General features: G+C 35.5%; 1 protein-coding gene across 1 annotated transcript; it reads right to left on the minus strand.

Annotated features, from left to right (window-relative positions):
• Positions 1-86: 86 nt before the first annotated feature.
• Positions 87-22,028, minus strand: LOC120423756 (uncharacterized). Its single transcript, XM_039587671.2, has 5 exons — positions 21,809-22,028; positions 21,614-21,717; positions 21,388-21,459; positions 5,643-6,509; positions 87-743 (listed from the first exon to the last, which is right to left on the minus strand). Exons 1-5 carry the CDS (start codon positions 21,897-21,899, stop codon positions 132-134), a joined length of 1,746 nt encoding a protein of 581 aa, XP_039443605.1. The 5' UTR covers positions 21,900-22,028; the 3' UTR covers positions 87-131.
• Positions 22,029-24,194: the final 2,166 nt, after the last annotated feature.

Here is a 24,194-nt window from a genome sequence, read left to right on the forward strand (position 1 = left end):
GGCGATATTTATTTTGTTATTTAGGTAAAAACACTCCTAAAGCATCATTTCCGCTGCAAAACTACTAAAAAAATAAGCAAAAAACATAAAAAAAACTCGATATATTTTTTTATTTGAAGAAACTCCCTTCCCTAACCTTTCGCCTCCTCCCCGTCATCAGCCGTCTTCTCGGGTGAATTCGTCGACGAAGAAGTGGTTTCGCCTTCCTCCCCGTTGGAACCTTCCCCAACGGTGCCCAATTCACCTCCCTCACCCTGCCCATCGGCCGTCGGCGTCGAAGACGTCCCCGAATCCGCCGTACTAACCGAGGTGTCACTCTTCTTACCCCGTCGCTTCTTCTTGTGCTTCTTCTTAGTATCCGCCTCGATTTCCACATCCTCCTCAATGTTGTTGTAATTCGGCGGAAACAGCAGCGCGCACTCTTCCTGTCCCTCGACCGCGTTCTGACTAATGTAGCACGGACCAACGGCCGTCAGCGCCAGCATCGCATGACTCGTCGCCTTCGAGCACTTTAGAATCAGCTTGTCGTTTACGTTGGGCTTGAGGCGCACGTACCGCTCGGTGGTCTTGGCGATCAGTTCGGCCGTTTTGGGATCGCCGGTGGTGAAAAAGCCGTACGAAATGACATCGCGTTTGTACTTTTCCGCCACTTCAAACACATCGCGTTTTTTGTACGCGTCAAACACGATGCAGATGTGGGGCGGTTCCGGAACCGGGTCCGGCGGAAGGAAGTGGTCGGTGAGCTGGAAGTGGGATTGGAGTTATGAAAATCATGCCAATGGTAACAATGCTTGCTTAGAGCGAATCCTAGATCTTATACCTTCCCAAAAAAATGCACTATTTCAAGCGAAACGTATTTAGGGATACCGTGGAGATGTTTCCTTATCGACTTAGAAAAGGGGAGCATCAACACTTCCGATCTTCAAAATAAATAATTGTTCACAAAATACCATATTTTTTCGATAGTACTCAAATTTTCATAATTTGCTACAGTCGACTCTCTGGCTGTCGATCTTCTCGATATCAATATTGCTCCATCTATCGATGATTTCTTCAGTCCCTTCAATCTGCATACTCCAATTCTTTTCATTCCTCGATATTTTCTCTTGCTTGAAGGATCTCTTCCTCGACGGTCCCTTGGATTCTGTTTGCTTCAAAAATCTCTTCCGGTAGTCAATAATTTCAAGCTTTGAAGGGTGTTTGACATAAGTTTGTTTTTGTTTGCTGGACGTTGCCATGATTCTCTCCCATAGCAAAGCATCAAGAAAAAAAAAATCACTCGAGTCTTCCTTTTGCATCGTTCTGTAAACTGATGATTCTCTTCCTCGATGGTCCCTTGGATATTGACAACCAGAGAGTCGACTGTATATTGGTTTCACACTAAGCGAAATTTTGTATGCTTTTTCACTTTTTAGGGTTTTTTTGAAAACACTAAAATTTTCACAAAATACCGTATTATCTGAAAACATTAAAACTTTTTAAGATATCAACCGAAGAAACTTTTGAAAATTTGAGTATTTTCGAAAAATACCGTATTTTGTGAAATTTTTTGTATTTTCAAAAAAAAAAATACAATAGTGCAATTCTCTACGAAATCGATCTTTTTTAGAATTTTAATTTTTGTATTTTTTAATCCGAATGAAACTTTTTTGGTGCCTTCGGTAGTTATAGTTTGTCCATATAATTTTCCATACAAATTTGGCAGCTGTCCATACAAAAACGATGCATGGAAATTCAAAAATCTGTATCTTTTGAAGGAATTTTTTGATAGATTTGGTGTCTTCGGCAAAGTTGTAGGTATGGATATACTGAAACTACACTGAAAAAAATGATAAACGGTAAACTTTTTTTTTGTGATTTTTTATTTAACTTTTTGTCACTAAAAAAAATTGATTTGCAAAAAACACCATTTTTTTCAGAAATTTCTAGGTTGTGCAAAAAATTTTTGACCGAGTTATGAATTTTCTAATCAATTCTGATTTAAAAAAAAAAATCGAAATATATTATTTTTCAACTTCATTTTTCGATGTAAAATCAAATTTGCAACCAAAAAGTTCTCTAGTAAAATTTTGATAAAGTGCATTGTTTTCAAGTTAAATCCATTTTTAGGAGACTTTTTCAAAAATAGTCGCAGTTTTAATTTTTTTTAAATTAGTGCACATGTTTGCCCACTCCAGACAAAAATATTTTTGAAAAGCTGAAAAAAAATTCTCTATATTTTGCTTTATTGAACATTGTTGATACGACCCTTAGTTGCTGAGATGTTGCCATGCAAAGGTTTAAAAACAGGAAAATTGATGTTTTCTAAGTTCCACCCAAACAACACACCATTTTCTAATGTCGATATCTCAGCAACTAATGGTCCAATTTTCAATGTTAAAATATGAAACATTCGTGAAATTTTCCGATCTTTTCGAAAAAAAATATTTTCGAAATTTTTAAACCAGGACTTACATTTTAAAAGGGCATAATATTGAATGTTCGGCTCTTTTGAAAAGTTAGTCTTGGTTTAAAAATTTTGAAAATATTTTTTTCGAATAGATATATTTCACGAATGTTTCATATTTTAACATTGAAAATCGGACCATTAGTCACTGAGATATCGACATTAGGAAATGGTGTGTTGTTTGGGTGGAACTTAGAAAACATCAATTTTCCTGTTTTTAAACCTTTGCATGGCAATATCTCAGCAACTAAGGGTCGTATCAACAAAGTTCAAAAAAGCAAAATATAGAGAATATTCTCAGCTTTTCAAAAATATTTTTTTCAAAGATGGGCAAACATGTGCACTAATTAAAAAAATGAAAAACTGCGGCTATTTTAAAAAAAGTTACTTAACAATGGTTTTAACTTGAAAACGGTGCACTTTATCAAAATTTCACTAGAGTACTTTTTGATTGCAAATTTGATTTCACATCAAAAAATTAAGTTGAAAATTTTTTGCGACCAATATTCGATCTTTTGAAAAAAATCAGTATTGATTCAAAAATTCATAACTCGCTCAAAGATTTTTTGCACAACCTGAAAATTTCTGAAAAGTTGGCATAAGATGCCCTCTAAAACATATCAAAATGACTTCTATGGGCATACCGAAAGCACCAAAAAAGTTTCATTCGGATTAAAAAATACAAACAAAATCGAATGACCGAAATCTGAGAGAACTGCTCAATAGTGCAAAAGCAAAATTTCGCTTCGTTTGATGCCCATATTGCAAATTTTGAAAATTTTAGTTTTTTCGAAAAACTACGGTATTTTGTGAAAATTGTAGTTTTCAACAATACAAACTCTAATATAGTGAAAAGCATGCAAAATGTTGCTTTGTTTGATACCAATATTGCAAATTTTCAAAATTTGAGTATTTTCGTATTAAAAGCGGAATTTTGTGTCGATTGGGCGGTCTCTATCACTCAAGTATCGGACTTACATTCCCATCCACTTCCCCGTGACCCTACCTCTGGTCGTGGCCGGCGCTGGTATTGACCAGCATAATAGGGGCCTTTGAGAAGTTGCGAAGTGAGGAAAGATGGTCAATAACGGTGTAGCAACTGCGGGTGGGCACCAATGCTTATGCTTATGCTTATTAAAAGCGGTATTTTGTGAAAATTTTAGGGTTTAAAAAAATTATAAATTTCGCTTTGTTTGATACCCATATTAAGAATTATGAAAAAATATAAAAATTGAAATAACACGCCATGGTCTCAACATTTGAATAAGTGTTTTAAAATGTATTTTACACCTGCCTAGTTGTTTTGCAATCAATAGTTTTCGAAATATCCAAGTATTCAAGAGATTTTTTTTCGCCGAATACAATTTTTTTGCGGTGCTGTACATTGAAATTCTACAAAAATTGAAAATATTTTTGATCGATCCCAGACAAGTTGAATATGGTTTTAAATGCATGGAAATGCATTTCGAATTGGGTTTAGTTGATTAGACTTTTATTTCCTTTAAAATTTTGAAGTTTATTGATATTTTTTTTTTTACATTTTCAAAAAATATATTCTAAGTGTCTGAATTAACTTTAAAATGAAAGATTTTAAAATGGGTTGGGCCGTTGCAAATATTTTTGAAAGTTTATGTCCCCCCTTCCCCCCCCCCCCTCCTTCAAAATCAGCCCGGGGCAAAACAAAATTGTTTTTAAAAAACTTCAAAATTGAAAACAATTACAAATGCATTTTCCTGCGTTTAAAATCAGCATCAAAATTTCATGTCTGGGCTCGATCAAAAATTGTTCGTGCAAGACGGTATTTGTGTCCGTCCTGAGTATGTTACTTCTCTACTACTTTTGTACTGATCAGAACAATAAAGCATTACATTTTCTGCCTCTTCGCGCTCTGACTACCGTCCGAGACGGTTGGCTCAGCAGCCACACAAACGAGTTGTTTTATTCTTTACTTTGAAGGATTCTACGCGCCTGGATCAATTGAAGACACGACGTAGGAAATTTGAAGTCGAACAAAAATATTTTCAATTTTTGTGGATTTCTAATGTACAGCATCTCTTCAATACTTGGATATTTTGAAAACTATTGATTGCAAAACAACTGGGCAGGTGTAAAATGTATTTTTTGCAATTCCGTCGTGAAACATCTTACTTTTCCTGTCATTATTGAACGACGAAATAGCCTACTTTGCTGTACCAAAAATAACAGAATCGAATAGCAACTCTTTTTAAAATAAATGCTGAAAAGTTCTACTTTTCAGCACTCAAATGGGTGCTGAAAAGTTGAACTTTTCAGCACTTGTTTCGAAAAGTAACACTTTTCAAAAAAAAAATGATTTAAACGATTTATTGACAAAATACATGAAAATTTGACATAAAATTTCACTCTGTGTGTTTTTTGGAATTGCAAAAAATGTTGTATGGAACTCGTTGCAAAACTGGATTTTTTCAGCACTCTTCGTATTTATCCAACTCGGTGAACCTCGTTGGATGAATGTACGACTCGTGCTGAAAAAATCCTCTTTTTGCAACTTGTAGCATAAACTACTATTAAAATACTTTTTTTTTCAAATGTTCAGACCATGGCAAGTTATTAAAATTTTTATATTGTTTTATTCTTTTGCCCCCTCGGGGTCGAGACCAAAGCCGAGGGACATAAACTTCAAAAAATATTTGCAACGGCCTTGTCGTTCTTCATCGGCGATAAGATTATCGCCGAAGCGAGTTGCAAACAAGTTTGTTTTTGCAACACCCTTCGAATGGAATTTTTGAAGTCAAATGTCCATCTATTTAGTCATCATTAAAATTGCAATACAAGTGATGAGAAATCAAATTTTTCAGTACCCATTTCAATGCTGAAAAGTAGAACTTATCACTCCTGAGCAAGCGTGACATAACATGCATTCATTATAGGAAAATCGTGACAAAGAGGGGGTGGGTAAAATTCGACAACAAAAAAATAATAATTATCTCTAGAAATAAGAGTAAAGTTTATTTTGCACGAATTTTACTGCTACAAATACCGGCGCTAAGAATAAAAAATACCCGTCTGCATTCCTCAATCACCGCACAATTTGAAGCGCGTGAAAGAAAGCTTCGCCTAGACGCCCTTGCACCAATCACGTCACTTAAGGTATGGAGCGACGAAACATATGAAAATCTAGAGAATTACTCATCTACAAAATCAAGAAATTACTCACATGTCTAAACAGCAGATAAAACAGTGCCGCCGTCGCCCTCCTGTTCGTGGGGCTCCAAATTCCCGGAATGAACATCTTGGGGCAGCTTTCCTCGTCAAACGTTTCCTTCGAGGATGACATACTCGCAGACGAGGTGGTCGCGGCGGCCAACTCCGGCGTCGGTTTGGCACCCTTGGCGCCCTTTTTCGGCGGGTTCTTGATCAGTGGCTTCCACGTACCATCGTTCTGGTTGTAGTGCATCTCCAGGGGTTCGATCAACGGCGGAATCACCTTTTCGACGTTTCCATCGGCATCGAGGACTTCGCTCGGTTCGGTTAGAAACTGGACAAAATCTGCGATGACGTCTTCGGGCGTACGCGAAACGTCCTCTTGGAGTTTCCAAACGTAAGCCTGGACGTCTTTGTAGAAAATGTGCTCGAAAATGTCGTCCTCGATGGGATTCTCGCAGTCAAAGTGCAAGACTTCGAGCATTTTCGGGTTCAGATGAACCAGTCGCTTCTCCTTAAAGTGCAAATCGTGCTTTTCGGCATTTTCATTCATCTTTTTGTAGACATCCTTGTGAACGTGGGGCATAAACAGCGTGATTCCCATGTCCGGAATGTTGGTCATGATTTCGTCAAACACGTGGATGATGTAATCCCGCCGCTTCTTGATGGCCGCTTCTTTCTCGATCCGTTCGGCGTTCTCCTCGATGGCCCGCTTGGCGTCCTCCCGCTCCTGCTCTTCCGGTGTCAACTCGTGGAGTTCGTAGTACTTCCGCTCGACCTCGCCGGCCCGACATTTCAGCTCAATGTCCAGCTCTTCGGTGATCATGTTGATCAGTTTGGGGACGTTTGTTCCGTACATGAGGTTAACGATTTTAGCATGCTGCAAACGCGAGAGAGGAAAAAAAGCCCATGAATTCGAATAAATTGCTTGATTTTTATTGGTTTGCATTGCCACGGACGAACGACGAACACAGTTTTATGGGACAAACATACGACGGGCCAATAATGATGTCGCCGTTGGGTTGAGTTGACTTTGCGCCGCATGCCATGCATTTTCCCTTGGAATCGTAAAAAAGTTTTTTGATTTGTTTGCGAATCGAGCAACTTTATCCAGCCACGGCCATGCAAGCGGGATATATCGGTATGAAACAGAGGAATTAGCCGAGAATGGGCGGGAAAATAAACAGTTAGTGCAGTCAGAGGGGGAGTTTGTGTGGGAGGACTGGCTTTTCCAAATCAATTTTTCAATTTGACTGACTGGTTGATGGGGAACGCGTGACAGGTTCGTAACAGAGTTTTACAGGTTACAGTTTGGGAATTACTTCATGATCTGGAAAAGTAGCATCTGTTGATGCATTTTTTGTTCAAACAGCAGCGATGCATAACTTCAATAGAAATTAGAGGCATTATACAAAAATATAACATCATGAATAAATTATTACATAATCGTAATTGGGGGAGTTTACATGAATATTACCGACACATGGGGTGAATTGAGACAGCTGATTTACCCTTGTTTCTGCAATTTATTCGGATAAAAAGATTAAAAGGTCCAATAAAAACAATATCATTGCATTGTACCTAACATGCAAAAGTGAAAATTTTGTTTATTTCACCTTCTAAAAAAACTCCAGATTAATCTTATCCAATTATTTATTTTACTACATTCTTTACTTCAATTTTGAATAAAGTGCAAAGATCATAAAATTTTACCGATGTTTTTTTAACATTGCAAATTGCACCACGGAGTTTTTGAGATATTGGCAATAGGAAATGAGCTTCTGTTTGAGTAATACTTTGAAAACATCATTTTCTTGGTTGTTTTTCGTTTTATTCGCTGTATTTCAGCAAACTATTTTCAAAAATGGTCATCGTATGGGCCATCCTACAGCATTTGAACAAGGGTTTCCAGCAAGGCCTCAGCCTGAAATATAATTATTCATCACTTTGATTTTATGCTGGTTAGAGCAATTAGAGTAATTAATGGGTTAAATTACCCAATTGTTATTGAGTGAGAAAAAAATCAGTTCAATTTGTTGGGTGGTGACGCGCGGTCAATTATGTGGCATTGTGTGTGAAAAGAAAAGAATTTTATTTCGTGTTTCATCCTGATTGGCTTGCTCAAGTCCTTCCTACATCATCGTTGATCGGGAGGCACGACGTCGTGTGAATTGTTGCATTAAAATAAGTTTAAGTATTACTGTAAATGACTGTAAAAAAGTCCTTCCTATATCATCAATGTCGTCTGGGTAATCGTGATGAAAAATTACATTTATTCAGTATTTAAATACCTGTGCGCGAGTGTTTTGGTGTGCTAATTAGAAAGACCTTCTCATAGCATCGTTGCTCGGAAGGCTCGCCGACGGGTTTGTTATGAAAGTCCTCCCCATAGCATCGTAGCTCGGGAGGCATCGAAAAGCCAATACCTTATCCTACTAACCCAAAAAAAAAAAATCACGTGATGCTTGAAGGAGATGCTGTGGATTCAACGGTCTCAAGCGGTATCAACAAGTATATAGCGAAAAACTGAGTGCTTGATGAGTCTGCAACTTCAACTATCGGACTAACATTCCTCCCTTTCGTTGAACTGCAGGCTTCTTGGGAGGGCGCTAGTATTGACTAATAAAGTCGGGGTCTTCAGGGGTTAAACAGTGAACGGATGGTTGGCTCCCACTGATCATTTTTGATTCATTGTTTAACTTCAGCTGATCTGTCAATAACGGAGTAGCAGCTCATTGGCAGTCAACCATGCTCATGCTCATGCTCATGCTCATTACCCAATTGTTATTGAGTTATTAAGGGTACTAAATGTATTAAAACTTGTACTCGTTAAACGAATCTTTTTATTTTTTGTTAATTATATGTTATAACCATAAATAATTTTGATTTTATTTTAAATAAGAGTGTCACACAAAGATTTGAAAGAAGACTGACTCTGTATGCCCACTTGTCCACCAATATTCTCTACACAAACTTTTATACAGTGCTGTGCAATTTAAGGACTTTAAATAACATGCAATCATCTGACTTGTTTTGAAGCGCAAATTTAAAGTAAATTTATATAAACACATCGTTTATTTAAAAATCAATTTGTTATATGTTGCTAGCTGCTTACCAAAAACAACAAGAAACTAAGAGAAAAAAGTTTTGTGATTTCTAAATCTATACATCTTTCATTAAATAAAAAAAATGCAAGAATAATGAAATTGTTGCTCTTCCTTAAGCAATCACAATTATTTTTTAAGTTTATTAGATTGCCGCTCTAATTATTAGATTGCATTAATCCAATGACCCCATTACATTGCTAAATGAAAAAAATCATTTGGTTAAATCTTGAAAAAGTACATATTTTACCTTGTTTTCAAACTAATTGATATATTGCTACTATTCAAATACAATTTTATCATTTTTAAATTAATCCATACATCAACAATATCACAGAACATCGTTTTTTTAACTCATCAAATTTTGAAATAAAAATTCATGATTAAACCGCAGTTAAAAAGCAAATTCAGAGAAAATCTCAATTATTTTTCATTTTTGTTTCACTTGTTTAATTTTTAAATAAAAGAAACTTCGTCTGTACGTTACTTATGTAAGTTGCAGGAAAAATTCCGATTTTTTTATTTGACTTTTGATTCTTAAAAGTTGGATTCCTGAAATATCTGGAAAAAAGAAATTATAATTGTTTGAAAATAAAAAGAGATTTTTGCAAATAAATACATAAATATTGTTAAACAAAATTTCAAAAATACCATTTATAAATGCAGAATCAAATTTGGAAATAAAAATTACCGAACTTTTTTCTATCACCATTTTCAAATCAGACTGTTAGTATTTCTATTTATATATTTAAAAAAATTATGTTTGGCTCGAAAAATCAAGGTGCAATTTTTTCCTAAAATCTTCATAATTAAGGTGGAATTAGACTTCCAATAACCTGAAACCATGTAAAATTTATGATGTACCAGTTAAACAACATTATTATTTATGAAATCACATTGTACAGTATGGTTAAAAGGTTTCATTTTGCGAAAAAATACTTAAAAACTTTGATTTAAGAAAATTAATGACTACAAAACAATTGTACTGATATATAATGAAATAAAAAACACATGGCAAGTAATTCACAATTTCTTTTTTGTTTAAAGTTCAAATTTTGAGAAATAGTTCAATTGGGTCCTAAAATGAAGCTTAGATTGCTGATATTATTGTTTACAGCGATAAAGCTTATTTTTCTGAGTACAATGACCCTTTGTACGACCAAAAATGGATTTTTAAATCAATTTTGAAAAATTAACCTCGCGGTCCTTCTTGACAGAAAAGTTCCTACTTGACAGATCGTTCCAAGGGGACCATAGTTGATCCATCGAAAAAATGTTGTCTTGTCAAAAAAAAATTGCATTAAAATGAAAAAAAGTGATCAGAAATTGTTTTTAATCGTGTTTTTTATCGTTGTACATAAAAATTGACATAGGGCTTTAGTACCCAATTGGGTACTAAAGCCCTGTGTCAATTTTTATGTACAACGGTAAAAAACACGATCAAAAACCATTTCTGATCACTTTTTTCATTTTAATGCAAAAAAAAAAAATTGACAAGACAACATTTTTTCGATGGATCAACTATGGTCCCCTTGGAACGAGCTGTCAAGTAGGAGCTTTTCTGTCAAGAAGGACCGCGAGGATAATTTTTCAAAATTGATTTAAAAATCCATTTTAAACTCTTTGTGGTCGTACAAAGGGTCATTGTACTCAGAAAAATAACCTTTATCGCTTTAAACAATAATATCAGCAATCTAAGCTTCATTTTAGGACCCAATTTGTCCCCATTTTTGTGTAAATGTAAAAACTTGAAACTTTTGTTAAATTTTCTTTTTTAATAATAAAAAAAACTAGCGTAATTTGGATTTTTAGTAATTTATTATTAATAGTTTAATTGTTGAAAGAATTATCGGGTGAGCAATTTTTAAATAACATTGTGATAATTTGTTTAGAGCCATTAATTTTTGCCTTCCTCACTGAGGTAAGGCTATAATCCTGCTCCAAAATTGAACTTTTTATTTAAAGCTCGAAAACCCACCTTGATGTATACATATCGACTCAGAATTGAAAACTGAACAAATGTCTGTGTGTATGTGTGTGTGTATGTGTGTGTGTATGTGTGTGTGTATGTGTGTGTGTATGTGACCAATAATGTCACGCCGTTTTCTCAGCACTGGCTGAACCGATTTTGACCAAACCAGTCGCATTCGACTTGGTTTAGGGTCCCATACGGTGCTATTGAATTGTTTGAAGTTTCGATAAGTAGTTCAAAAGTTATGTATAAAAATGTGTTTTCGCATATTTTCAGAAGTTGAATAAATGGCAGTAAACTGAACCAAACATCATCATGCTATACATCGTTGGTTAGGTAATTGAAAGACCTTTCCAACGAGTATAAAACATTGAAGATCTGGCAACCATGTCTCGAGTTATAACCACTTAAGTGATATTCATGTACTTTTTTGTAGCTGGAACTCACTTAAATGTATGTAAACAATGTCCGGATCCATCATCCGACCCATCGTTGGTTAGGTAATCGAAAGACCTTTCCAACGAGTCTACAACATTGATAATCTGGCAACCCTGTCTCGAGTTCTGACCACTTAAGTGATATTTATGCACTTTTTTTGTAGCCGGATCTCACTTAAATGTATGCAAACAATGTCCGGATCCATCATCCGACCCATCGTTGGTTGGGTAATCAAAAGACCTTTCCAACGAGTCCAAAATATTGATAATCTGGCAACCCTATCTCGAGTTATAACCACTTAAGTGATATTTATGTAATTTTTTGTAGCCGGATCTCACTTAAATGTATGTAAACAATGTCCAGATCCATCATCCGACCCATCGTTGGTTAGGTAATCGAAAGATCTTTCCAACGAGTCTACAACATTGATAATCTGGCAACCCTGTCTCGAGTTCTGACCACTTAAGTGATATTTATGCACTTTTTTTGTAGCCGGATCTCACTTAAATGTATGCAAACAATGTCCGGATCCATCATCCGACCCATCGTTGGTTGGGTAATCGAAAGACCTTTCCAACGAGTCCAAAACATTGATAATCTGGCAACCCTGTCTCGAGTTCTGACCACTTATGTGATATTTATGCACTTTTTTGTAGCCGGATCTCACTTAAATGTATGTAAACAATGTCCGGATCCATTATCCGACCCATCGTTGGTAAGGTAATCAAAAGACCTTTTCAAGGAGTCTAAAATATTGAAGATCTGGCAACCTTGTCTCGAGTTCTGACCACTTAAGTGATATTTATGCACTTTTTTTGTAGCCGGATCTCACTTAAATGTATGTAAACAATGTCCGGATCCATCATCCGACCCATCGTTGGTTGGGTAATCGAAAGACCTTTTCAAGGAGTCTAAAATATTGAAGATCTGGCAACCTTGTCTGGAGTTCTGACCACTTAAGTGATATTTCTGCACTTTTTTGTAGCCGGATCTCACTTAAATGTATGTAAACAATGTCCGGATCCATCATCCGACCCATCGTTGGTTAGGTAGTCAAAAGAACTTTCCAACGAGCTTAAAACATTGATAATCTGGCAACCCTGTCTCGAGTTCGGACCACTTAAGTGATATTTATGCACTTTTTTTTTGTAGCTGGATCTCACTTAAATGTATGTAAACAATGTCCGGATCCATCATCCGACCCATCGTTGGTAAGGTAATTGAAAGGCCGAGTCTCAAACATTGAAGATCTGGCAACCCTATCTCGAATTCTGACCACTTATGATGCAACTTATGAGCCCTTGAGTGACATGTTTGTTTTTTTTTTGTATTCCGGAACTTAACGAAATTAGACGAAATTTGTGTCCAAACCCATCATATCACTTATCACCCATTGTTGGAAAAGAGTGAGGAAGGCACCAACCACATAGGTGGATTAAGTTAGTTTTTTTTTTGATATATTGATTCTTGCACTGTAACAACAAAATTTCAAAAAACTAGGCAACCAGCAGTTGTTTATTTACATTGCCAGTCGCAGTTTCCACCAAATTGGACAATCGCACTTTAAAATTGCGAATTACAGATGAGCAACACCGGCTCGCTTTGATAATTTGACTAGTCGCAATAGTGCGATCGATAGCAATAATTTAGTGCGAAGTCCAAGTTAGTGAGAATTGCGCAATAAATCAATATTTTTTTTATAACAGTTCAAAGTAAATAAGTTATTAAAGTAAGCAATCAATTTGACCCAGTAATTTGAGTCATTTATTGGCTGACTGGCAAGAAACAAATGCTTCTGGAAACCCTTGCATTTAAATTTTTCATACGACCTACTTTTCAAAAATCATTTTTTCCAAATGCCTCCCAATCACGAAATATTCTAGCAGAGCTGCTTCTGCCAGAATCCGGCTATAACAGTGGATCATTTCTGCAAGAATGCTGTAAGAATATCCAAAATATGTTTTTTTGGAAGTTGTGTTAACTTGAAAATCGGAATTTTTTCGAGCTCCTTTTTCTGAATATTCTTCATCAAAACCTACCTTTTACTTTGCTGAAGACACCAAATCGATCAGAAAATGTACCACTATTGTATGGACAGCTGCCAGAATTGTATACTTGTTTGCTTGTATGGGTGAACCAATGACACAAACTGGCTCTTTGGTCCTTACACGGAGAAAAAAAGAGTTCCCAATATCGTGAACAAGCGTTCATGAAAAAGGGAACCACGAACAAAGTATTCAAATCCCATGGTACGATTTTCAAAAACGATGTGATTGGTGATTTGATGTGATTTATCATCCACATCAAATCACCAATTAAGGACCAAACATGTGCACGATATTGCCCGCAAACATAAACAGACAGCGTAAATGAATTCGTTATTCTCGCAATTCAGAACAACATCGAACCAGCAACTCCCAACCACAACCATTCAACAACGTTGTTGCACGCAAGATTATGTCACTCCAATAAAACGCTCCACAATCCTTTGCACACTTCAGCAACAGCAGCATGCTTCGAATATCTGGTCTTTCATGCAAAAGGCATTCCCATCCAGCATGGCAGCAAGAAGAAGCACTTTACGTCGCGTGCTCGGTTCAGTTTTGTCGTGTTTACACTGGCATTAATGTAACAAGAAGCACCGGCGAAGCTCTTCACCGGAGCGAGATCCTGGGGAAGCCTTCGTCGGAGGAATTTGTGCCGGTTGCGTCCCTGCGGCGTCTTTTGGCTGGCTTCAACCCTTTCACTGGAAAAGACAACGCTGGGGTTGTTGTTGAAGCAACAGTTTCACAAAGTGCGGTTTAGTAGGGGAAGGTGGGGCAAGACGACCATATGGGGCAAGAGGAACAATCGCTCGTACGGCCGTAATTTTTACAATTTTGATTATTTCCAGTATAAGGAATTGTTGCTAGCAATGCAATTAGCTGATTCTACTAACACATAACCGCCAAAACGACGTAAAAGCCACGGGGCATAAGATTTAATGAAGTTTTTTTCAAAACCTTTGTTTTCTTATAATATTTGGAAAGTATAAAATAAGGCTTAGGATTCGTTTTAAGGCACATTTTATCAAAATGCTTTTTTTCCTAGATCAGTAGTGTCCCTACCAATGCCATGAACCTATTACAAAGTATGATTTAACTTTTTGTTATTTTTGTTGAGAGCTATTAAAAAATCTTGTTCAGGTGGGGCAAGTGTACCATATGGATTTTTAGTATGGAAAAAATTACGAATTGCTGCAACAACATATTTTATTGGGAAATAAATACATGAAAGTACTTAAAAACTGATAAACAATTGTTAAAAAAATTGTCCATACAAAATATAGTGATATTATGAAAATTTACTATTTATCATCTAAGTAATATTTCTTTTCGTAAAAACGATAAAATTTTTAGCAAAACATTATTATTTAATCTAAAAATGGAAGAAACCTTTCAAATACATTCTAATCTGATGTATTTAAGTGATAACAGTTCAATTGTTAGCAAATTAACATGTTTTTTCATGCATTGTTCCTCTTGTCCCAACGGGTTGTTCGTCTTGCCCCACTAGTTGAGTAGAACGTACGGAAAATCAAATTTTTTAAAATCAATTTTTTACATTAAAAAACAGGATTTTTTAAAAAGTTGCTCTGACAAAGTCTTAGTTAAGACCTAGAATAAGATGTTTATGATAAAATCCGATAGATTTTTTAACTTTTTAATGGGTTATAACGAGCATTTCCTTAGCTTGTTACACTTGCCCCACTTTCCCCTATACCTTGGGCTGGTGTCTGCTCGACGATGATGATGAAAGCGCAGAGGTTCTCTGAATCTTGAAACGTTGAAATTTGCTTTTCGGAAGCTCCCACTACATTAATTGCCAACATTTACTCCGAATTATAAGAGGAAATTAGAGAAAACTTGAGATAGGTAGAGCTAACGCAAGCAATTGAGAGAAAACAGAGAGATGCTGTCTTACTCACTGTCTTCTTTCAAGCCACAGAGGAAAAAATGATAAAATGAAAAGAAAAGCCTCGTACAATGTTTAGAAAAATAATTTCATTTTTAGGCTGCTTCACTTCGGAACCCCTGAATTGATAGAGAGACTACGTGAACGCACTAAAACTATAATGTCTCTAGTTACAACCGATGAATATAACATGTTGAGGGCTTCACCAAGCTGTGCGTTTCTAGAACGAAGCTTTGCTGAAATCGGGCTTGGCCCCAATAAACATTGATACTTTAGCTAGCTGCGTGCGCAATTTTTTAGCACTAAATCAGCACTCTAAAGTATCGTTACTATGCGAGTGGTGTTGCCTCAAAGAGTTGATGGTGGGACGTGACCTATGACGACCGACCTAAAGGTTCGGGCAACAGTTGAAATTGGAATTTACGGAAAACTGTTGACAGTAAAATCGATACCACTTGTTTCCTCCTGCACTTTTTTGGGGCCACTCTTCACGTTTGATTTAGATTCAGTTGGAACAGTAGCAAAATATACAATCGGAAAGGGAAATTAACTTTTTCTGTGTCATGACTGAGTGCTATTAATGCAGAAGGTAGATTTTTTTTATTTGTTGTTTTTGGTTGCCACTGGGATTAACCTTGAATGGAGTAAATCTATTCATTTTGACTGTTGACTTTTCAAGTGGGTTAAACGGAATGACGCACGAGTATTTTTTCAGAGTTGCTTGCAAATCTGCTGTAATAATGTCCTAAAGCCCTATGACAATTGGGTCCTGAAATTAAGTTAAGATTGCTGATTTTATTGTTCATAACGGTAAAGTACATTTTTCTGAGTACAATGACCCTTTGTACGACCACAAAGATATTAAAATTGATTTTTAAATCAATTTCAAAAAAATAACCTCATGGCACTTCTTGACAGAAAAGTTCCAACTTGACAGTTCGTTCCATGGGGACCATAGTTGATCCATCGACAAAATGTTGTCTTGTCATTTTTTTTTGCATTAAAATGATAAAAAGTGATCAGAAATGGTTTTTAATCGTGTTTTTTACCGTTGTACACGAAAATTGACATAGGGCTTACGACCCTATTTTTATGTCCAACGGTATAACAGTTAACAGTTCAGTTCAATATGGCGAATCTGCATTTGTAAACAAGCAGTCTATCCACTGTCACTTGAGCAAAAGGGATAGACTTGTTTACAAACGCAGATTCGCCCTATTGAACTGTTACTACGGATCTATAACTTTTGAAGGAATTTTCTGCTCGCTTTGGTGTCTTGGGCAAAGGCATTGATAAGGACTACAGTGGACTCTCTGGCTGTCGATCTTCTCGATATCAATATTGCTCCAGCTGTCAATAGAATTTTCAGTCCTTTCAAGAAGATTGCTTTGATTTTTCGTTCTATAATTTGATAACCCTCTTTCTCGACGGTCCCTCAATACCGACAACGAGAGATTCCACTGTATTTAAAAAATAGGCACGTGGTTTAATTTTTTGAATTTTGTTAATTATATTTTTGGGGACAAAAAATCGCAGCTTTCAAGCCATAGAGAAGTATGAAGAAAAATTTTGCTACCAAGTTAGGTATATATTAACAAAGTTTTTTTTCGAAAAAATAAAAATTTCAGTCCAACAAAATTTTTGAGTTCAGATTATAATGTAAAATCATATTTTCAATCAAAAAGTACTTTATAGAGTCAAATACTTCATATTTTAGCATTGAAAATTGGCAGTAGAAAATGTGGGAATATTTCGATGAGACCTATATTTTTTTTAATTTTCTTGTTTCATTTTTCCAACAACCAGAGGTTAAATCTTGAAGGTCTCCAAGGCAAGTTTATTGGCCAATTTTTGAACTTTCCGAAAAAAATATTTTGAGGTATGGACAATCAGGGCACTATTTTGATAAACCGTTAAATAACAGTTAAATTTAAACTTTAGGTGGCTTTATCTTGAAGACGATGCACTTTATAAAAAAAATTAGAGTACTTTTCGATTTCAGTTTTTATATTTTAAAAACTTGAAAGTCAAAAAACCATTAATAAGCGGCAAATTTTTTGTCCTAACTTCTCTATGGCTTAAAATTTGCATATAAAAAAATAAAAAAAATAAATCAAAAAATGCGGATTATGGGATATTGTTTCTTAAATAAAAAAAAACGGAAAAAATAGTTAACAAATTTTGTATAGTCCATCAATACTTACAACTTTGCCGGAGACACCAAATCAATCAGCAAACTCATTCATTAGTTACAGTATGGAGTTTTATATGGAAGAAATAATGAAACAAAATGGCTTCTTTGATCATAAAATACAAAAAAAAGGTGAATGGTCGAAATCGACCGATTTCGTAGAAAATTGCTCAAATGTCAAAATATTCTATTTAAAAAATAGTTGTTTTTATTAAACGCTTTTAAAAGAACTAGTCAAAACGGAGTTTTTTTGTATTAAAAAGTAAAATAAAAAGTGAAGATAAAAAAAATAATGAGAAAATCCCTTCTATGACTTCTTATAGGGATGGCTCCTACATTTTTAGTCAGAACATACACGGAGACCGTGCCCAGAAATTTTAACAATTAAAATTGATGATTTTACTTTCGTTAATTTTAACAAAAACGTACTTGTTACTGCCAATATTCCGTTAGAATAACTAAAATTTAGTATTAATTAAATAACCTGTTTGTTGAAAATGCTAGAGGCAAAAAGCTAACAGATTTCCCGAACTCGAATGAACGTGCTCGACTGTTAGCTTTGGTTTTAGGAAAATCAAAAATTTTGTTGGTTGAATATAATTTACATTTGGTTGAATATTTAAAAGATGAACTTGGGTTTGTTTACGTCTGTCATTTGAAGTCAGGATTCGAACGAGAGCGGTCGATTTGTTGAGTTTGTGTTGTTAATTATGAAGTGAGAGGATGTGAAAGGTGAAACTGACACTATTTAGCTAATGTTGAAGTGGCACATCAAAGTGTTGCAACTGGGGAGGTGGAATTGGTGAGTAGGTTTGTTGATGATTTCTTTGCAGGTGATAAACTATGAAGAGCAAGAGGACGATTTGCCATGAGGACCTCCAATGCGAGTGAGTTGAACATGTTAGAAGAATGTTTGATGGAACGAGAGGGCAATAGAAGGGAAATGCGGGCCGACTCTTCACGGATAGAGCAGCCCGGGCAAATTTAACAAAATGTTGGTTAATCCAAGTAAGTATGGGTTTATTTTTGCACAATAATTTATCTAATGTGATTCTTATTAGAAAACTGAATCATTAAAAAACTTCGTGCTAACGACGGATAAAATCTTAATGAACCATTATTTTTTTCCAGAATCATCAATTATAAAATACATAGAAATGCCATGTGTAAGCTTCATAAACAACATAAAAAATAGAGATGAAGTAAAATATAAAAAAAAATAAAAATATATAAAATATATAAAAGAAGATAATTATTATCTTGAAAGTTTTGTTGCAATACGACTGCTCAATAAACTGGTAAGTAAAACTCAAAATATTTCTTTCAGGAATCGAAGTAAATTGAATCAAATGCAATGAAAGTGTGTTGCCAAAAGTAGTTGTTAAATTAATGCAAGCTTGGTAAGTAGCATTATTGATATTTCTTCTTTCCTCAACATAATATCATTTATTTACGTTCCTTTTTTCAGTTTATAGCCGAAATTAAGAATTTTGTATTAAATTAATGTCAAATCCATTGTTAGAATATCCAATTACATCAAAATGAATTATAGTTCAAATCATAGATGAAAGGAACTCCAAAACTCTATTAGGTTATAAGAAACACGAAATTGTAAATTGATTATTTACTAATAAACACTAATTGAATTGTATTAAATTACTAATACATTTCACATGTCTATTTGCAGCAAAAGGTTCACCTTAGTGAAAATTCTGTTTCCAACCACAAGAAAAATAACTAAACCTGAGACCATTGTAGATGATGATGACTTATCGGATGATTTCACAGTGATGGTAAGTGGATACAACACTTAATTTTATACAACATAATAAAAATATAAGCTTAAAACTTGGTGAAAATTTTGCTCGATTTCTATTTTTCAGGAATTCATGTTAAATTAAACATCTTTTTTAAATATGTTTAACAAAATTTGTAATATGCTTTTCATTATTTTTAGTTTAATGCAACGTAATTTTTTAAAACATTAATCAAACTTTACATGTTTTATAACAACAGTTAAAAAAAAGTTTTGTTTTGATGCTTTTAACAGTAACTTAACAACTTCATGCAAAAAAAAACAAATTAGTACAAAACGTTAAATTTTTAGGCAGATTAAATGCGAAAATAAAAACACTCAGCATTAATTTGTGAGGCATTATTACAAAATTTATTGCAAATTCAATAAAAATATCGCTAACAACTGCTAGTTATTGACTACATGTACGAATATTTTTCTGAATTCTAGTAAGACAATAGTTAAAATATAGCTAGAAATTCGGCCCAGCCTATATCGTTAGATAATTAAAGAAAATATATATCAACACTTACATAAATTATGTCTAATTAAGAAATGTTTTGTTATAAAAATACTAATAATTTGCTGCATGCAAAAATATTTCGGTTGATACAACGAAAAAAAATTGTTGAAAAAGAGTTGAAAAACATTTCCCAGCCAGTCTTCAACAGAATATTCCACAATATTTCAGCTGAAAACAAGAAATTTTTAGTTAATTTTCTGAAAAAAATATTCTAGCAGTCGACTGCTAGAATTTTTTTTCGGCCATTTAACCAACAAAAATGGCAATTCCAAGTATTTTTTTAGTTAATTTTAATTATCGGTGGTCAGCAATTTCGGGTTAACAAAATCAACAATCGATTGTTGAAAAAAAGCTGTGTAAAAAATTAACCCATACTTTTAGTTAAATTAACCAAGATTTTCTTAGATTTGCCCCGGCCGGTCTCTCCGTGTAACATACAAAAAAAACTTGTAATTGACCGAATTCAGGGTACATATTAGTAGGTATTTTTTTGTTGATATCCTGTGCTGGAAAATGCTACATATACAGTCCAAACTCGATTATCCGAAGCATCGACTATCCGAAGTTAAGACTATCCGATGGTTTTATGGGACTTCTGATAATCGAATCAGAAACAAAAAAAAATCGGATTTTTTATATTTCTTCAAATTTGAATTCTGTGACCCAATATTGGGTCTCGTGGCGCAGGGGTAGCGGCTTCGGCTGCCGATCCCGATGATGCTATGAGACGCGGGTTCGATTCCCGCCTTATCCACTGAGCTTCTATCGGATGGTGAAGTAAAACGTCGGTCCCGGTTTCTCCTGTCTCGTCAGAGGCGCTGGAGCAGAAATCCCACGTTAGAGGAAGGCCATGCCCCGGGGGGCGTAGTGCCAATAGTTTCGACCCAATATTAGTCAAATTTATTTTGATGATTCCTTAATTGCTGAATCATTTCGACGCTGTCGTGCATACGTTGCTTTTTGACGTTTCGAGCAAAACGCGTTTTAATGTTTGACCTTGAATAAACAAAAACGAGAGCAAGCAATGTAAACAATAACAAACACGTGTCAAACGCGTTCTGACCTGAAATCCCTTTGGCCAGTTTTCGCACTTACATCAATTTTCTGGCTGTGTCAAAATAGCATGACAAGAATGAAACTTCTTTCATATTAACAGTGACAAAAATGCTCGAAGTTTTTAGGTTTTTGTTGAATATCTCAGGATTGAATTTGATTTTTGGGGATCTGTAATGGTCAAAAGATGAGGCATGGTGAGCTGCACAAAATTGCGTTCTTAACTCAATTTGGTCCAAAATCGTCATACGGCAAGATAGCACGACAGCGACGATTTCAGGGTAGTTTATAGATAACAGAAAATTAGGCAACGAAAAAATATTTTTTTTCGTGATTAGATTATCTTAAGAAGCGACTATCCGAAGTATTTTTTTTTGCTAGCCCTTCGTATAATCGAGTCTGGACTGTAGAGTTTTTTTGAAAAGGTCTTATAAACATGGGACCATCCATAAACCACGTGGACACTTTTTTGGTAATGTCAACCCCCCCCCCCTTCGTGGACAATTGTCCATACAAAAAAAATCTTTTTTGTATGGAGCGTGGACAATCGCTTACCCCCCCTCCCCCCTTAAAGTGTCCACGTGGTTTATGGATGGTCCCCATGTGAAATGACTTGACTTAAAAAACTCTAGATATTACAAAAAGTACGCAAGATCTATAACAAATTCTGGGAAAATATTTTATTGAATCTAAAAAGCTATTTCCAAATTAATAAATACTAAACTTACCGAAGCAAACAACCAAGTCGGTTCACTGTTGTTCCGGAATCTCTTTAGGGCTTCGATGTCATCGGATTTACACTGTGAAAAAATACCCAACAAAGAAGTCATCACGATACATAAAACAAGATTGATTGCACAAAGTCCTTCCCTAATAAGCTTCACCCCACTACACCGTGCCTGCTGGGGTCAATCTAGTTATAGAACAAGCTTTAAGAACGTTTAATTGCCTTACCACTGCCAGTTGCAGGTTGTCACCACCGAGCTCGAGCTTGATCTTCTTCAAACTGCTCACCATCCCGGTGCACGGACCGCACCAGTCCGTGTAGATGTCCATCACTGCGGTTGTTTGAGGGAAGAAGGAAAGAATAGTGTGCCCTTTTGAAACACGGTTTGTGGCATTTTGCCCCGGAATCATCAATTTCGTTACCCAGCAGACCGTCTCGTTCCAGGAACTTTTCAAACTCCTCGTCAGTGTTTATCTCAGCCTGAAGCTGCTGGACTCCTCCTTTTTTGGCCATTTCACTTCCAAATGCTCACTCTGAATAATTTAAAACCACTGAAAATTTTGACAAAAAGGAAAATCTACGCCGAAAAGTGAAATTCACGTCCAACGGAAGCCAAGCCGCCGTTGCGAATGAAACTTCGGCCAAAATAAACAGTCGGTTGCGGTTTCCAAGGGAACCACCGGTGTCCTTGTCCGTGACGTCACCAGAACCCTGTACGTGGGCACGTCACGGCACGGTCTCGTGTGTGGCATGACAGAGGTTCGTGAGTTTGAGTTTGTTGTTGTTGTTGTTTGTTGTTTTGGGATGGGAATGTTGAACCTGTTTCTGGTTAATCGATGTCAATTAGTTAGGGTTCAATGGTTCGCCACGCCGGTACTGTGTCATTAGGCTTGGGGGAGGGAAAGTTTGGCTGTCTGGAAAGTTTTGAGGAATTAGCATTACCGGTCAAGGTTTTTGCATTGGGTTGGGTTGGAAATGTGACAATGATTTGATGAAACAAAAAACAATGATTCGAAACAACAAAAAACAGCATGAGAAGATGCAATCGTTCGCAAATGATCTAAATTTTACTTTTTTTTGTGCATCAAACTTAAAGTTCTTTTTTTTCTTTAAAAAGTATCATAAAGTCAATGAAAATCCCTAAAATAATGGTTATTTGTGGTTTGATTTGATTTCTAATACCCCCTTCGCACGGCTACTTAAAGAAAAAGCCAGATTTTAAATGTAAACAAGAATGGTAATACACTCATCCCCCGGTGGTTGGTCACTTTTTCGTTTGACACTTTTTTAGTTTGTACCCTGTTGGTTGGTCAAAGTCAAACTAAAAAGTGACGAACTGTCACTTTTTACACAGCGCTCACGCACACTATCACAACAATGGTTTGGTAGGGTGTGTGAACTCCGTGTAAAAGGGGTGTCAAACTAAAAAGTGACCCCGTTCGTTTGACAACAGTTGGTGTCAAGCCATCGGGGTTTGAGTGTCACCTGCTATAACTCGCCCGAGCGAATGAGGCATAATGAGTCATAAATTTTGAAGATCTGGTAAAAATTAGGGGTTGGATTTGAGGCCTTAACAGAAAAAAAAATTTTTTGAAGATTTTTCCTGCAAACGTCAAGCCATTCTAACATGAAAACATGTCGACGTTGTCATGCTATCTTGTCGCACGTCGTTTTTTGTCGTTTCTACAAAAAAGCGTTTTAATATTTGAACATGAACAGACAACAACAAGAGCACGCAATGTAAACAATAACAAAAACTTTTTGTTTAGCTGACCGTTCTGAGCATTGTCCCATAGTTTTGTTGGATTTTGGTTGCTGGGTTCCTGAGTTTTGATTAAAAATGTTTACGGTAATCGGGCATGCACGTGTGTCAAACGCGTTCTGACCTGAAATTCCTTAGGCCAGTTGTCGCACTTACAGCAATTTTCAAGGGTTGTCAAAATAGCATGCCACGATTGAAATATCTTCCATATGAAAAATGACAACAATGCTAGGAGTTTTTTTTCGGTTTTTATTGAATATCTCAAGAGTGAAATCGAATTTTGGAGATCTGTGATAGTCAAAAAGTGAGGAATTGAGAGCTGCCCAAAATGGCGTTCTTAACTGAAATTTGCCCAATATGCAGCACGACAAAGATGATGTACTAAATTTACTTTAACCAAACTGATTTTTTAAATGTTACCGTCATCAGGTGTGAGATTGGGTCTGCGGGGTGAGATTGGCTCATCCCGGGCAGACGGTAATAACAAAATTAATAATATTTCAATAACAAATCCTGTTAAAATAACAAAAAGTGTTATTATTTTATCCTGAAGTTCAACTTCAAGAAGAAAAAATAATAACAGTTTCTGATAAAATAACAAAATTTGGTATTGAAGTGATATTATATTGAAAATGTTTAATAACACGCTAATAAGAGGAAATGTTAAACATTTCAAAAACTCTCCTTATAACAAAATTTTTTATTCGTTCGGTATACTGACTTAGAAATAAAATTACCATAAATCGCACAAATGGAAAAGTTTCTAAGTGTCCATAGCACAAGCTGTTATTATTTTTTTAGATCTTTGGGATAATTTTATCTAATTTCGTCGGGGTCATTATTTTGGCCATGAAATGGGGTCCTTAAGCTAAAATTATTCAAAAAAGTTGAAATTTTGGAAGTTGATTTTTTTAATTATTTGATATACCCCCTAAGGGACTTTGCTAAAATTGGCTAGAATTATGGGATAATTTTGACCAATTTCGTCGGGATCATTATTTTGGCCATGAAATGGGGTCCTTAAGCTAAAATTATTCTAAAAAGTT

This window comes from Culex pipiens, chromosome 2 (genome assembly GCF_016801865.2).
Source record: "Culex pipiens pallens isolate TS chromosome 2, TS_CPP_V2, whole genome shotgun sequence".
NCBI classification, from domain to species: Eukaryota; Metazoa; Arthropoda; class Insecta; order Diptera; family Culicidae; genus Culex; species Culex pipiens.